We start from the raw sequence: 17,584 nt of genomic DNA, 5'->3' as shown, positions 1-17,584 counted from the left end.
AGAATGTCTACTCTATTTATTATTTACTACTAATGTTGGCAAAAGCCCTTTCATTGATACTTTGGCCATGATACTATATCGTGTTATCTTCATCCGTGAGAAACTTAAGATAACGGTACGAGTAGGTACCAGAGTGGGTTTGTCTTTATGAATGAAGCAAAATTGCTCGTTAGGGAATCCCATGAGTTCAATGTTCACGCCAGATGCTAACTTTTTAAAAAGGTGGGAAAATGGCATTTAAAAAGACCGTTTGGAATATAAGTTAAAATGGTTTGGAGTAATTGTTTTAGCAGTATAATAATGAACAAAACGTGTATTAACTTTGATTGCCTGTTAGGAAATTTTAAAAATAATTTTAATCGATTATCTATTAGGTATAAAATAAGCATTAAAAAACATAAAATTGTATGACAGAAACGTCGTTGACTTTTATTATTAAGTCGCGATGTATCTGTCAATTACTAGATACATTATGTTTCCCCATTTTTAATGTTTTCAATAGTGTAAATAAATACGGATGTGTAAAAAGTAATGATTATTATGAAACTCCTAAAGTTACGAGATTGACATCCGAACATTCCTGTTATCGATGAAACCCGTTGAATATCTGGAGACACATACGGATAGAGACAGTGGGTTACAAAGATGTATATCTATAATTAGAATCTATTAGTCCAGTCACTTTTGCTTAGGTATAAAGAGCTATAAACGGATTTAGCCGCGCCCTTGACACATACTAAAGTATTACTAGAATTGTATTCATATTAATCCACGTAATCGACGCTAAAACTAAATACTTAGGTATGCACTTACATTTACTTTAAACACTTACCTAATTCTTATTTTATAATAAACATAATCAAGTCTAATCTGATTAGCTAGCTTGGTGCGTCAAACCTAGGTAGGTTTAAATTCGGAAAACTTCAAAATTTGGTTTATTTGGCAAATAAAAAAATTAAAATAATTTGTGATCGCAGGCATTACAATTTTAAATTAGCTGTTAGATAACATGACAAAATTAAAGCATTCATTAACAGTACATTTTAAAGTATATTTTGTTCTATAATGGGTATCTACTTAATCATCAGAGAAAATGCATTTATCTTTGTAATAACATGTTATATTTAGAGTTCGGATAATGAAGCTATTAATATTTTGTCGGGTAGGTACGTCACCGGTGTGGTAACTATTCCCGAAATATATTAAAACTCGGTGAACGCATCGCTTCTTTTCCCGCCTTTTAGTCCTTTTAACGGTTGAAATTCGAATATAGATTTCAGTTTATTCTGGAACGTTTTAGAAGTAAATTTTATAATTCCTATAAAACTATTTACATATATCATAGTTGAAAGTGATGATTGTATTTCATATTCTTTATTGTAGATAGACGGTTTAAGAAAAATCCTCTAAGTTACATTACCTACAATAGATAGGCACTAAAACCCACATGCTAGATGACCTGTTTAACGAATAGTTGGTTTAAAAAAAAAAGATTGGATTTAGATTAGATTAGATAAGTTTTAAGAATTTTTATCCTAGAATCTCAAAGCAGTAAAACGAAGTAATAAATCAGAAAATTAAAGTAGAAATCATATCATACGTGAATTCTTGGAATAATTATTTTGTGATACGTGAAATAAAGCAGTTATGTCGGCTCTTTTAGTGGACAGTTGTCCAAACATAACAAAAATGAAAAAACTAACCATAAGCCCATAATTTTTACCAAACATATTCTAGCCGTGTTTGATAAAGACCATTACCGAACGTCTGTCATACGCAACACTGCGCAGGCTCCTTCATCATACCTATGAGCTGGCGAGATAAATAAATTAAATATTTATGATATAGTCAAAGGCATCGCCTGGCGGGCCGTGGGACCGATCCTGGGAGGATTGCATCATGGATATTTTTAGTAGCGACCGAACGACGCGTCACAAAAAATATTACAAGGAAGGGTGGCGCCATATATCAAGTTATAGGTGGCATAATTACCGAGACGTTCTGAAACCAGAGCTCTATTCTAAGATATTTTGTATTTGGTGTTTTAAGGACATAAAAGTAAGATGTTATATCTAAATGACCAAATAAAATATATTTAGGGTTTATTGGCAGTCCTCTTATAAATACGTCATTATCATAATATTTTTTAAATATAGGATCGTAGTTTTTGAATAAGTCACCATCAGTACGACACTGAAGCCGACTGAAGCGAGCATCCCGCACAGGATGCGCGATCACCGATGCGATCGGTTATGGCGACTGAATACCATACATATCTATACCTACGTAGGTATGCAGTAAATATGGTACGGAGATGATGGACAAGATAAACAGAAGGCGATCATCATGTTCATATCGCCGTCTCGCTCTCGCGGCGGCGGCGCGGGCAGGAGGCGGCGCGCTGGGAGGTGCGCGCCGGTGGAGATGGTTATTTTTTTGTATCTTGTCAATGAAGGGACGGGTAGGGGCGGGCCGACGCCGGCGCAGGACTCAGTAGTTGCAGTGCGGCTGCGCTTACCATACGCACATGTTGCTTCACGGTGCGCGTTACGCTTAGTTAACCGTAAAACGATGAATTACGAAAGTTGTGAAAATAGAACAGTGCCAATAAAGCGCGAGGAGGATCTCGAGTACCCGGAGGATGAGGAGCAATACTACGGGTACGTGCCGGTAGAAGTCGAGCGACACTCTGAGGCACAGGGCTTCGCGCCCTCCTCGCCCACACACCTCATGGACCTGAGCAACGGCTCCGAGCGACCTTCGCAACAACATCCTTGGCCTTCCAACGTCGTCTTTGATGGCGAGGACCGCGATTACCAGCAAGCAGCTTACCCAACCTTCGATCAGCAATTTATAGATCAACGACAGAGACAAATTCCCAGAAACTACTGTTTACTATTCGACGATTCCAATTCACAAGATAGAGCGAGAAGCTTTTACGATACGGCGGAAATGCCGAAGATGGGCGAAGCTGTATATAGAGGAAACGATGACAGGAGAGACGAGACAGAAGAACAAAGGAGATCGAGATCGAAGAGGTCGAAAGCCTCACGAAAGAAAACTCAGTCGTTTGAAGAGATGCAGATACAGCGAGTAATGGCCAACGTGAGGGAACGACAGCGGACGCAGAGCCTGAACGAAGCATTCGCCAGCCTGCGACAAATAATACCCTCCTTGCCGAGTGATAAGTTATCAAAGATACAAACTTTGCAACTGGCGACGCAGTACATAGAATTTTTGTACCAGATACTGTCAAACAGTGACTCAGCGGGTAATAGCGACACGAATAGTGACGCGGGCAGTGAGCACGGCAAGTACCTCGCGCAGGACAAGCTCAGTTACGCGTTCTCTGTCTGGAGGATGGAAGGTGAGTGGACGAACGGGCAGACGTGACGAAACATGCACTGTGACGTCATGGACTAGGGAAACTTAAAAGACGCTTACAATATTCCATTATAATTGATAACAGTGATAAGTGAGGTGTAAATGACAAATAATAAGATTATAAATAAAGAAATTAATGATCGATGTGATAGTAATTAAGTAGCAATTAGGGTTTAAGAGAAATTAAATTGTAGATAATGTATACGTGTAAAGCAAAGACAATGTTAGTATTAATGATTTATTTCGATTAAAATGTGGCAACAAAACATACAGCTGTATACCAAAAATTTCATAACAATGTGCCATTCTATCAATGTAAAAAACATTTTTATTGATGAATATATTTCCAATAAACTGATTATATTAAAAAATTATGTAGCATTTTTATTTTGAGTCCTTCATGACATTTTATGGACTAGAACAAACACTGATAAACATTACTCTGATTTTCTATAAAAACAAATTAAGAAAATAATCGTAGTTGCAAATTTTTCATTGACATTTACATGATAAATATTAAATTCAAGTGAATAGACAAACAATTCTGTTAACTACAGTGTGCGTTATTCTCTGGACATCACAACTCATACATATTGTCAATAGATATTACATATTTATAATATAAACACATCCTTATTACTAAATATTTACACTCCTATTAAAACCTAGGTATGGGAAGTAGCTGGTAATTTAAGTAGATAATTATTATCTAAAAATTTATATCTCAATGTTACAGTAATTGGGATAGATCTACAAATATGTTTTAACTCTATAAGTAAACCTTTACAGGTTTATTTCAGTAGCATTCGTTATATAGGCAATTAGGTTCTTACAACGATTAATTCCTGACGTTTAGCATAAAATGTACATAACAGTTCAAGAACAAAAACAGTACCTTAAAGTAACAATTTAAAACAACCCCCTGCCCCCCGCCTTGTATTTACAATTTCTAAATACAATACGTCTATAATTAAAGGCTTATTTAGACGATGCGAGAAATGTACAAGTTGTTATACATTGCTGGATGATACTCCGATAGCAACAAAAGTCATTGATCATTGACGGCAATGTAAAGCAACTTGCATGCTACTCCTCGCACCGTCTAAAACGGCTTTAAAAAGGTAAATGGATTGCATTCTTAAATAATGTGGGTCCGGGTTTTAATTATATTATGCGTTGCAACCAACGTCGATGACTTTCCCGACGGGAATACGGGATTTTTATCTAATAATTTAAAAATATTATAATTCCCATAATAATAAACCCCGTATTATTAAACTTACAGTCAGCAAGAACATGCATATGAGATAAGTTTAGTCAAATATAATCATTCCTTTGCTGACCGTACAATAACTATTCCGTAGTTTACACACTAAGAGCCCTTGCAGAGTCCAGACTTTTATCGGATGAGCTTCAAATGAGCCTAAATTAACTGGTTGTCTGCTTATTAAGTAGTAGTCAATAACAGACAAACAGACGCTCTCAAATGTACATATCTAGTTTGTATATGCTCTCAAAAACCATTCCGATCACAGTAAACAGTAGCGCAGGCGTTGCATGATTCGCCGAATTGATGAGGCTTGAAGACTCCCCAGCCAATTGTCTATGGTCTCCAGCTCTATCGCTCGATAAGGGCCCCAATTCCGCTATTTACAATGGCAGATGAATTAATGGAAATTTGATTAAATTTGACAGTGTTTCGCCCCGTAGCTACTCTATGTCTACTTATTGTGTTGCAAAATTCAAATAGCGGAATTGGGAGGATAACCGGAAGCTCATTCTGAACGATATTAATTTACTGAATATGTACAAGGAAATTAAAACCTTAACAAATGATTTGAATTTTCGAATAAGGATCATCTGTTTTATTAATTCTGAATTAATTTTTTTATGCTATAATTGTACCTAACAAGTGATATACAATTTTTATACCACGATTGCACTAAAACCCCTTTATAACCATTCAAATTGGAGTGACTAACAAATTCATTTCATATTCATCACTATTTTACGGACATGATTATTCTATGTATCTTATTCTGTAATTACATAGTTAATTACCAAAGTGTGACCTTAAATTTATTGTTTAATTTCAATATAAGGGTATATGTCTCACTAATTTGATATTGCATAATATACTTAAGAGCACCTGAGGTGTTATTGTGGTTCTGTCATAAACTTACTATCATAGAAATATTATTACTGCACTTGTATATGGAACTTTATATCTAGTGAAATGAATGAAAGGAGATTGAAAACTTGTCACGGAATTTTGAACTCTATTGAGCAAATTATAAGTAGTTTTTGATTGAAATCATTCGATCATCAACAAAATCATAATGTGTTCATTTATTTTCATTTTACTTTGCGATTTACATTGGATGAGATTAATTGACGGAAATTCAGTTGCTGACATGATCTAATTTATCCTAGAACGACCTCACTTCCGCAATAGTAATTAATCTGCCTAAAAGTCAAAAGTATTTTCAAAAGTAATCTAGTTTTGTAATCAGCACAACTGCTGCGAAGAAAAGATATGAAGGGCTTCGCTCACGGCCTCGACCGAATGTCAGATGTCACCAAAAAGTAAACTGTCCAAAATATTATCAAATCGTTGATCGTTAGGTTTATTATTGGTATGAATTGGTATGAAAACCTCACATCTCCTCACCCTAAATCTATTTCAAACTATTTATTCAACTGTTTCGTTAATTACCTACTTTAATAGTGTACTATAATGTAAGTCCTAAAGTATTAAGGAACAATGAGCTCACTTTCATTCGTCCCCAGGTCAGATATCTGTAATCAAGGACGACTATTCAATTGAAATAAAAGAAAATCTCCCAGACTTCTTTAGTAATGCATAAGTCGCTAATGAGATTATGATAATATTAGTACCACAAGCTAATCCGCGACAACCTTGGGTCTAGCTCAAATTTACCAGTATTAATTATTGTATTTGGGAAATGATTAAAATCAGCAAGATTTAAAATTAATAGAATTTTCAAAGAAGTTCTACGAAAGCATATTATTTTTTTACAAGACATTCATTAGCTGAGATTTCACAAACATTTTTACCACATACATACAGACATTTATTACATTGCTTATATGATAACTTACAAGTAATATCGGGCTAAAGACTTACAAATGTTTATGACAAATTAATATATAACACTCGGTTTCTAAAAGGCTTACCAACACAAAAATGTTGCTAACCGCTGGCAGTGTTGTTAATCCAATCGTTGTTTTAAGTTAAAATTTAAATCTTGCAAAGGATTATTTATGTCAGTCGTTACCTAAGGTGATTGCACAATATTTTTTTTTACTACATTTCAGTGGCTTTTGGGTAAGGTGGGAGGGGCCTGAACCGCCCCTTACCTGGACCCGCCATTGACCATCCGCTAATTCACATTTAAAGCGCTGTCATTGGTTGTAAGTTTTTTGGTCAACCGATTACAATAGTAAGCTTCGAGCTTCTAGAAACTATGGGATCGTCGAGGAGCTAACGTCTCTGTCTAAAAAATGCTCACCTCTTGCGTCAAATCTTTGTTAAGCTCTTGTATTCCTTCCGTGTCGGTGTCAGGATTCCAGTCTTCATCTGTAGCCATCTGTAAGAAGGTTTCATGTCTAAAATGTATGTCTGTTATATAATACCAGTCTTTGTACGTCTAACTGGGGACATGCCTCTTCCCGTATAAGGGAGGTTTGAGCATTGGTCACCACGGTAGCTCACTGCGAGTTAGCAATTACAGATTCTTATTTGGAATCCAGGATGCGTCTCGAAGTTTTTCTTCACCTTTTTATTCGTGATGTCTTAGAATAATTAAGTAATTACATATAACTTTGGTACACATTGGTAACCAATCGTGCTAATCGTGCAAATCAATCTATGTAGAACCGCAAGGTAATGTTATAACAAGTACTGGTAATATCTGTGAGTGATCTAATACATATCTAGAACCTAAGTTTAGGTCGTATAATCGATTTTATGATAGGTAAAAAATCTGTATTTGCTTTTAAGTTCGTTTTTTCTTTAAACTTGAAATACATGAATCGCGAAAATTGCCAGTAGCAAATAACATACTTTACCTTCCGGTAGTAAAATCCCGTCGGCGTACATCTAAACAAAGTGAGTCGCGGTTTGAAGACAGGTCTCGTGTTATGTCCGTTCGTATGAAAGCTTTATGTAGTAGAAAGTACAAAGCGGAGGAAACTTTAGCCTTTCAAAGCAGGAACACTATATTTAGAACTGAACAAACGACATATTTTTGTTTTTGCATAATAACAAAATAAATATATTTAGTTCGTTGTGCGTCAGCGAGCTCGTGATTGCAGAATCCGTTTTATTAGGAATATGTTTTCGTTAATTACAATAAATTAGCTTAGCTGTGTGAGGGGGAAAAGTAATATATCCTTGGATAGAGATAGAGAGCACTATTCCTTGATCGTGAAACGCAGATTCAAGGTAGTTAAGTTCCTACTGATAATCAGGGATAGCAATCTTTCGGTTATCTTAGATAGGTTATTGAAAAAGGCCGTTAGTAACATAGACAAACTCACTAAGATACAAACAATTCCATCGAAATTACTTTCATAAAAAAAATCATACGAATATGTAGGTTGTACAGGATTTCTTTCAAGTGTTTTGTATATCATCACTGCAAGGCAAAGACCACGCTACTCTTACCATTGACCTACACTTTTCTGCTGACTAAAGCTAAATTGACCAAAAAATACGAATATTATCTATTTTTATGCATATTGTATTCTTACCACTCTCGGCGGCGACTGTTCCTCTTGCTTGTGTACTTGTTTGATGTGGTCCTTGAGTGCGAAGGCCCGCGCGTAGCTGGCGCCGCACAGCTGACACGAGAACTTCAAGTTGTTCTGGCGCGCGTGAGTCTCCGTGTGGACGCGGACCGCGTAGAGAGACGCGAAAGGACTGCAAGTGGAGAAAATATTAATTATAAGTGTATTAATTAATAGTTATTATAAGTGTGTGAGTAGTCAAAAGAGGATAATTATTCCTGTCCTCTTATGCATCTTTTCAACACAATAATTGGCCGGAGTGTTCCGCCCCATACTGAATTTTGTTGGGAATAATACAAATAGTGCCAATTTAATCTCCATTTAATTTCTATCCATTCATTCATCGGCCATTGTAAGCAGGAATAGTGGTTCTTTCGTAAAATGTGAAAAACAAATGCATAGTTATTTAATTCGTACATTTTTAGATACCGTAGACTTATAACTGGGTAAAACGTTAGGAATGGAAAAATTGTGAGACAGGAAATGTGTTTCACGGATAGTTTAAAATAAGAAAAAAAAATAAGACAGCGGTTACAATGCGGGCGCCGTCAAAATAACGAAGTAAGTATGAAAAAAAACAGGCTGAAATATGATACTTCACGATGAAATTAATTAAAAACTTTAGCAGATAGATACATGACCATAACGGTCACCAGTTTACCATCGTATTTGATTTACACTGGTATTTTCAGAGTATTTCATTAACTTACTACACTAAGGAATGCCTGGGTTATTCATTTTCTACACAAAAGGGATGACGACATTTTCTTTTTTCAGTATCCATCTTGTAGTTTAATGTGTAACAATGTACGTACTTTATAATACGTATTTTTAATTTGTCCGGCAAACATAAATTCATCAAACTACAGTGAATGAAACTTACGCGTGACGTCACGATTGGATATAAATTTTCCGGAATCGCTACGTCAAAAACCCTCCCCTAGACTTCAAAACAGTTTATTTTTGGCTATTTCAGTTTTTCGGGAAAAGAAAAATGATGAGTGTCTAATAGATTTTTTCTTTTTATACCCAGTCGTCATACCTATACCTTTTTTGAAAATGAACTGAACTCGACTTACCCTTACCGTCATCATCGGCCTAGCCTTTTACCAACTTTGTTGGGGTCGGCTGCCAGTCTAACCGGATTCAGCTAAGTACCAGTGTTTTACAAGGCGCGACTGACTATCTGACTCCTCACCCAGTTACCTGGGCAACACGGTACCCTTTGGTTATTGGTTACTCACTCTACGAAATTGAACTCTACTCACCGATTACAATGTTGGCAGGAGAAGGGTTTAGTGTGAGAATTCTTATGTCCAGCCAGTTGCACGGACGTCTTGAAGGCTTTCGGGCAGTACGGGCATTTGTAGGCGCGGACCTCGGAGTGCGTCAGTAAATGGTGGTTGTATACGCTGTGAGCTTTGAACCTATATAAGGAAAGGGAATCATATATTAAAACTTTTAATATGTACGCTCATTTGTGCGTGTGTCTCAAATAAAAAAGTCTTAGTAAAGTAAAGTAGTCTTCATTGACGGGCGGATAGACTTATTTTTTGGTTGGTAGTAGTAAGTTGTGTGGGAAGATAGAGATGTAACATGATACTCAATTTTATACACGGTACACTTATTTTTGATAGTAAACTTATGTTATTAATGAAAGAATATTGTTACTAAAAAAATTTTGTAAGTACTTTTGCAGTAAATCTTATGGGATCGTTATACACATAAGTAATGCATTATTCTGTTGTCTATTTTCAATCTTATACGTGATATTCATACGTATTGGATTGTTTTCTTAGAAACAGATTCTTATATGATCTTTTACATCTGTGCAGGCGACCTTAGACCTAAGAAACCGGGCTTATTAGCTTCTTTTGTCCAATATTCTTATTTTATTCTTCTATCCACACAACTAATTCGTAGTTATGTTTTAATTCATTTCTCTGCTCCTGATTCACACAATTCATCGTTGTATCTCCCATAAATAAACATTATCTTCCCATTCACAATTACGCGTGCTATGAGTACATACCTCTTCCCGCAGTGCGGACAGGCGTAGGGCCGCGCGCCCGTGTGGGTGCGCATGTGCAGCGTGAGGCAGTACGACACGCGGAACGACTTGCCGCAGATCTCACACGAGTGGGGCTTCTCTCCTATAAGAACATACAGGAGAATAATATTCAACAACTTTTAAACAACGCCATCTAGTCTCAAACTAAGCAAAGCTTTTGTTTAGTACTAGATTACTGATAAACATAATATATTTATACATTTGTAGATAAATTACACCGAGACACAAATCACGATTGTGCTCATGACACGAATTTTTGTCCTGGGTGGGAATCGAACTCACGACCTCCGGTATAGCGTCGGGATCACTAGCCTATATTAACAGTCTCCTCTCTTATTTGGAGTACATTTGCATAATTTAATTTGAAGTATAATAATAATTCACGACTTTTTGCAAAAAAAACATGGAAGAACATGTTTTTTTAGAATTGCTTCAGTTTTAAGTTTAGTAAACATAAACAAATTTTGTGTCGTCAGTCGGTATGCGACAGTTGTTGATAAATATCATATTTGTACAAGAATTTGGCACAAACCTGTATGAATCCTTTCGTGTTTGACTTTTTCGTGCGGCCTGGCGAACCTCCGGTTGCAATATAAACAGGTGTATGGAAGACTTTCATCTTGTTGACTTATTGGAACCTACAAATATAATTTAGATTGATTTGTGTCGCCTATAGTACAAATGGTTAATTAAAGATAGGGAAACCAATGAATGCCAATAATCTGTTGAAAGGGTCACTCGAGAATATTTCAGCCTAAAAATTACTAACGCCAAAAGTCTATTGAATAAACATCTTATTTTATTGGGTTTAAGATCTAGATTTAAATTACAAGAAAATCATATATTTGTGATTATTTCAGCACAGCTAAAGTGGCAGTCATAAATAAAGTCATGTCAACTTAACAGAACTCGTCATATATATACATTTGAATGTTTATGAAACCGCGACACCATAATGCGGGAGTCGTTTATAAAAAAAATGGTATATCACGTAACTAGCTTAACCAACATACCTTATCCATATTATGTACATTCATATGCATTTCAAGATACTCCATTGAGTTGAACTTCTTGTTACAGATACCGCAGTTCATTATATTGGAGGTCTTGTGTGAGTTCTGGTGTATCGTCCTGTAGTACTCCGGTATCATCTTGTCACAGACCAGACAGTGATATTTATCCTCGTTCACTTCTGAACCGTCTGAGTTTTCTACTGGAGCTTCTATGGGACGAGATCTAAAGGAAACACGTGAACAACAATTACACTTGTATTTTGGAATTTAATAGTCAGAACAATAAAATAATCTAAAACTTTCACATTAGGCTAAGCTTGTATTATGAGTACTAGACAACTGACAAACATACTTATACTAATTGTATCTCTTAATACAAACCCAGAAAAAATGATCGTGCTCATCACACAAGCATTTGTCTGAACAATGGTGGGAATCGAACGTACGACCCCAAGTATAGAAGACAGGCCCACTAACCACAAGACCAACAGGCCAGTCAAAAATAAAAAATGAGCGAAGCTTCGTCTGCTTCAACGTACTATGCATCAGTGCCATTGTGGAAGCGAGAGAGCGCAATATAAAGCGCGTAGCATCGTCTTTTACAGTATTGCTTTTAAAGATCGTAGTAAATCAGAAGGTTGGCCTTGTAACTATTTTCTACCCACTAATAACGGTATATATCAAGAACATACTCAAGAATCAACTTATCGAAAATAAAAGTGACTAAAAAGATAACAGTGTCTCGAACCAATTTCATATTTTTATATTATAAGCTGTTCCACTTTTCATAACATCCTACTGAAAAAAACTCACAAGCATATCGCAATACTCACTTAATTGGATCGTGCATCCGTTTGTGTAGCTTCAATGACTTGTTTGTTGGGAACACTGTACAGCATATCTCACACTCGTACGGTATGGGGTCATCGACGACACTGTCTTTTAAAAGAAAAAAATGGGTAATAATAAGGTTGCAAGAAGTAAAGGGAAAGTTTGAACTAGTTTTCATGTTTAGAGAATCGGGATGTTACATCGAACTAATTACTATGGCTGAACAAAAAATGTGGAAAGTGCTCTTTTTTGTAATAAGAACATTTTTCAATCGACTTGAAAAAGAGATGGTTCTCAATTCGTCTGTAGTTTTTTATGTTGGTTTCGTCATAGCTTCGGACGGGATGGCCAGGATTTTTTTCTTAAACTTGTATTAGCTGTCATTTGGTCCCATAAAATTTATTTAATTTGGCTGCTTAGATTTTCATTTAAACTCTGTCTGTGCAACTTGATCTGTTGGTCGTTGTTTAAACTAGTTGTAAAGTATATTTCTGAAATACGACCGATGAAGTTTAGATGAAGACTAAATTCTGTTGGTACATACCTGCTTTAACTTTGTGTACTTTCATGTGAGCGCTTAGAGATTTCGAGTTATCATAAGCCACAGGACAATGCGGGCACGAGTATTTCACTAAAAAACAAAGTAAAAATATATTACATAGTTTGTTCAGGTTCACTAGATATGTATACAGAATGCTATGAGTAAGTATGGTATGTTTCGAAGTGTTGGACATTTCAAATATTTAAGTTCTTTTAAAGCGCGAGCTGGTTAGTGGGAGGCCTTTGCCCAGCAGTGGGACACAGTGGGCTAGAGAAAAAAGGCCTATATCAAGACTGGCCCCACTGGCCTGTCCACTTCTTTGCCCAAAGTTTCTTTCCATATTCCCATACAGTAACATTTTAATTCATAATATAAACAAACTTACAGAAACATAAATGTAATACAACTACTGCACAAATTACTATAATGAATTACTTACATGTTTTACACGGATGGCTTTTGAACTCTTCGAGATTGGGGACGCAGACTTCACAAGACAAGCAGTGGTACATCTTGATCGCGAAGCCGCAGTCCGTTTGCACCTCTTTGACTGTAACCTTATGATAGTGACCCGGTTTTTCTGCCGAACATTATTTTATTTTAATATGATAAAAATAAACAATGAAATGAAACCATTTATTCTCCAAAAATGATATTTCATACTTTTACGTGTCTTTTTTGAGAACATTGGAGTCGACATTTCCTATCTGACTACCCTGAGAAAAACGGTCGAAACAAACTAGCAGTCTCAAGTCAAACATGTGATTGAGTCTCAGTAGTTATAATTGTAGATATTTTAATAAATAGTTGTGTGTTATAAACTTGATACTGGGCTGATTTGTCTATTTAATTAAACCATCCAAAGCACCTATAAAATGCATACAAAAAATATTTAAATCGGTCCAGCCGTTTACATACACACATGAGTAGAAAGATGATAATGGGAAAAAAAGCGTATTTTGATAATGGAAGAAACATTTGCAATGTCTCCAATAAAACCTTTATACATTTATTATAACAGGCCAAATGCATCATAATAATATATCGTTATCATAGCATTATATTATCGAATTATTTTAAACAACGACTGGTGTTGCCTGGTCCATCGACCTATTTTAATGATTTAAAACTTAGTAGCTGAAAGACAAAACGAAATAGAATCGTCTATTTTCTGAACTAGACTACCTAGGGTTGCCACAAGAATATGTATTATATTTATGGAAATTCGTCATACATAAAAGAAGCATATAGGACTGCAAGCAATGCAAATTTTATTGTCACGAGACATGTGTTGAACAATTCAAACCTCACCTAAAATTGACAGTTATTATTAAATGTGACCCTGACGAGTGACAACCCTATTCGAATAACAAGAGATTTGTCGACCTACACCAATAAATAACTCAGGTGTTACTTGTAACATTACTTCTAAAAGGCGGATCTAACAGACTGTTTCAATAATAATAGCTCGGCATACATCTAAATGCCAGAGCACCTGGCGAATCGCATTTTTCAACGGCAATTGAAGATTTACTGCCTCTTATTAATATGATATAGAATTATAGATATAGCTAGTTAAGCTATAAAACATATTCGGTCTACAAGTATCGTTTTTTATAGGCGTTAAGGTCGATTTTATTAAGGTCGTCAATCATTTTTGTTCCTGATGTGTCATTAGAATTCTTACGTGATTATTTCTGATTTTGTATTTAATTTCCTTTTTTACACTTTAATTTTCATATTCTTGCGGTAAGTTCTCTCAACGTTATGTTGAGAGGGCTCATATTTAATAAAGATTGAATTCAGAATCTAATTCTTTCACAGTCTGTTACCGCCATGTCAGTCTGTTAATGTCGATTACATCATTCTCAGACATGCATGCAAAAGACGATATATCTTACTTTCAGAATAAATGATTTCATTTATACAATGGGAAGCAGGCATTGTTTTAAAAATAAAAAATACTCACCGGCAGCAGCTTTAGCTTTATCCTTAGCGGAGGAACTACACAGTTTATCTATTTGTTTCACTGCTAAGCCAGCCCGCGATGTTTTATCTTCCGTGACAACTTTCCGTGGACGCTTTTGAATAACTTCTGAATCAACAATACAATTTATGTCAATATTAATAGCTTTATTTTGGGACATGCAATATATTGCGACTTCGAAATACTCTAATTTAAGACCAAAAAAAACAAAGCGTGTGTTTCTTTCTCATGAGAAAGAAGAAACATGGATCTGCTGATCTTTTAGGACGATTCAAGTATTAACGAATTTAATCCTTGTATCATGTGGCTCTACTATTACTAACATTTAATTCATATTCAGAGAAGATAGACCTAGAACAAGTTTTATGTATAACAAAAATTGTCCTCTGCGGGGATCGAACCCGCGACACGTCGTTCACAATGGTAATCAGCTACGTTTTCTTTACTAATCCGTCCGGCCACAACAGCTAGGACATTAAATATAAAAAGAAGGTAAATAAAAGCATGTTACCTAAAGGAATAGTATCTTTCTGTGATATCTCCTCTGCTTTGAATACCAGTTGTTCCTCAACAATATCGCCCGTGTCAGTGATGACGCGGCGCGGCGCTTGCTTGTCCGTCGTGACCTGAGTATCCTCACTCTCCACAGTGCGATACTGTATTGTACCCGTGCCTCCATCATCTAGAGGCTCCTGTAAAATTATATTTACAATTAGTTACTGACATAAAATGAGATATTGACTAGTTGTATAATATGTATCTATTTATTGAATATAAAATATTTAAACTAAAAAACGACTCTCAGAAAATAATATTATTTTAACAACAAAAACATATCAAATAAAAAACTATTGAGCCAAACTTGATGAAATTTTTGTGAGACATACGTATCTCACGTAAAATTAAAAATAAACAACAAAATCGGTTCATCTAGTCTGACGACTTCAGAATGAAATGCGGAACATCCTCTTTTTTGAACCGTGAATCTTTTCACAATGTTTTTTTGCAATGGTTGATAAAGTTTCGTATCATCAAGTATCAAGTATGCAATACGTAATACCTCGACTACAACTTCTTGATCCGTGTGGTAGTTCTGTATATGCTCTATAACTGATGAGAAGGATACTTTGCAGGTGTTACAGCTGTAGGCTTCAATGGTCTCTTCTTGTTGGGCACCCTCTGCTATCACTGCATCTGTTACTATATTCATATCTGCAATGCAAAATAAACCTTATTTTAAAACAGTTAAGTGCTATAATCTATTTTAAATGTTTTTACAGTTTACTTGGGTTGAATTTAAAATATATTATTAGATTTTTACTGTTTATCCATAAATGTATAAAAATAATAAGCTACTTCATCAAAGGAACTATTACATGCACAAAAAAAAATGAACAAATCAATTTGTGTAAACTGAAACTAGACTATATTTTATTTTATTTTTGATTTTGTTTAGAAATATTGTACTTATTTATGTTTTTATTACTATTTCCAATATATTTAATCTGGTAATCTGTCAGTATTTTGGTACCAAAGTTTTTGGTATGTTCCTTAGCAACATCAAATGACATACTTCTTATTTTCAAATAACAACATTATTTACCTTTCACAGTTGTCAAAGATATAGTACCATCTATATTTTGTTTTGTCACAATAGTGCTTTCAGCATTCACCTCCCCATCATCCTGTGTAATTATCATGTACCGACTCTCTCCATTCTCCTTCACGAGTTTTAGCTCCCTTGTTTGCAAGCAAGGTTTTGTCAACTGTTTACTGATAAACTCCACATACATCTTGTTGCTGTCATTCGGATCAACATGAGCTTCGTAACTATGTTCTTCATTGAAACTTGTATTGGCATTACTGGTAGCAATTTCTGTAAAATATATTTAAAATGTTTTTTTTTAAACATTCTTTGCAAGGGTTGCCTGAAACGGGTAAGTCGATTTTTTAAAATATTTATTTTCTGTTAATATCAGAGATATTAAAAACATAATTCCGAAATATGATAATTTCCAAAATACTTTTAAGTATTACAAAGTTTTTTTAGCTCCTCCTATAAATCATACAATCAAACTTTACTCTGTAGTTTAAGCATACATCATCATCATTTTCCTCTAGAGCTAGTATTAGTCATTATGATAAAGGCCTTGGGTCATGAGAAAATATTTGTTATTTATCTATAAATTCTTTAATGTACACAAATAATTATAATAGTAAAATTACATAGAAAGTATGTATGGCCAAAAGCCAAAGGCTATGATTCTATTATTTGTTGATTCTTTACCAAACATAACATTGATATCAATAGGATTGGTATGAAAAATCTTACCATGTTCATATTCTTTGGTTTGAGAACTTTGTGTATCTGCTGAATTTTGGTCATTATTCCCTTCTGTGTTTTCATCCTCATATATTATAGTATGCCGGAGACTTGGTCCTGGCTGGCAGTCATTCTGACCTATATGATTTATGAGCTCTAATATTGAAGTTGATTTACTATTGCAAATAGTACAATACAAGTTATCCAATACATTTGATAAGTGCTCCTGCAGTGATTCTCTACAGGTAAAGGTTTTATTACAACAGAGGGGACAATTTATGGAAAGACCTCCCATTTTATTGAAAATACATCAATTTAACGCCATTGCAGTACTTAGACAACAATCATTCTTGAGAAAGACGATTTTATTTTGTAAACATCACATTCATTCAACCTCATTTATGTGCTACATTCAGTTTGTATCTAAATTCTCAACACAAAACCATATTAAATCAGAAGAACTTCACACTAATTTGTTAAACATGAAGAATGCACCGAACGAAGAACGCACCATTTTTGTCAAAACTGACATAAGTCTGATTATGTATTACGTGTCGTTTATGAAGATAGGTAAGTGCTAAACGTGGAATTAATCGAAATAAAACCTAAGTCTCTTAATTAA

General features: G+C 35.1%; 2 protein-coding genes across 3 annotated transcripts; one reads left to right on the top strand and one right to left on the bottom strand.

Annotated features, from left to right (window-relative positions):
* The first annotated feature begins 1,491 nt into the window (after positions 1–1,491).
* Positions 1,492–3,535, top strand: LOC113505630 (protein twist). The gene has a single exon (XM_026888427.1). The coding sequence runs from the start codon at positions 2,347–2,349 to the stop codon at positions 3,391–3,393; it is 1,047 nt and encodes a 348-aa protein (XP_026744228.1). The 5' UTR covers positions 1,492–2,346; the 3' UTR covers positions 3,394–3,535.
* Positions 3,536–3,608: 73 nt separating this feature from the next.
* On the bottom strand, positions 3,609–17,502 carry LOC113505628 (zinc finger protein 184-like). Of its 2 annotated transcripts, none has more exons than XM_026888423.1 (14): positions 16,972–17,502; positions 16,243–16,515; positions 15,697–15,851; positions 15,151–15,331; positions 14,622–14,747; positions 13,092–13,232; positions 12,656–12,742; positions 12,114–12,219; positions 11,281–11,503; positions 10,800–10,905; positions 10,229–10,349; positions 9,465–9,623; positions 8,161–8,329; positions 3,609–6,995 (listed from the first exon to the last, which is right to left on the bottom strand). In XM_026888423.1, exons 1-14 carry the CDS (start codon positions 17,255–17,257, stop codon positions 6,903–6,905), a joined length of 2,226 nt encoding a protein of 741 aa, XP_026744224.1. In that variant the 5' UTR covers positions 17,258–17,502; the 3' UTR covers positions 3,609–6,902. The 2 variants fall into 2 exon arrangements, with proteins under 2 accessions (XP_026744224.1, XP_026744226.1); XM_026888425.1 differs by having other exon boundaries at positions 15,700–15,851.
* Between the last annotated feature and the right edge of the window lie 82 nt (positions 17,503–17,584).

Source organism: Trichoplusia ni, chromosome 26 (assembly GCF_003590095.1).
Source record: "Trichoplusia ni isolate ovarian cell line Hi5 chromosome 26, tn1, whole genome shotgun sequence".
In the NCBI taxonomy this organism is placed as follows: Eukaryota; Metazoa; Arthropoda; class Insecta; order Lepidoptera; family Noctuidae; genus Trichoplusia; species Trichoplusia ni.
The sequence above is the reverse complement of the archived record's forward strand: the minus strand, read 5'-3'. Positions and strand labels throughout refer to the sequence as shown.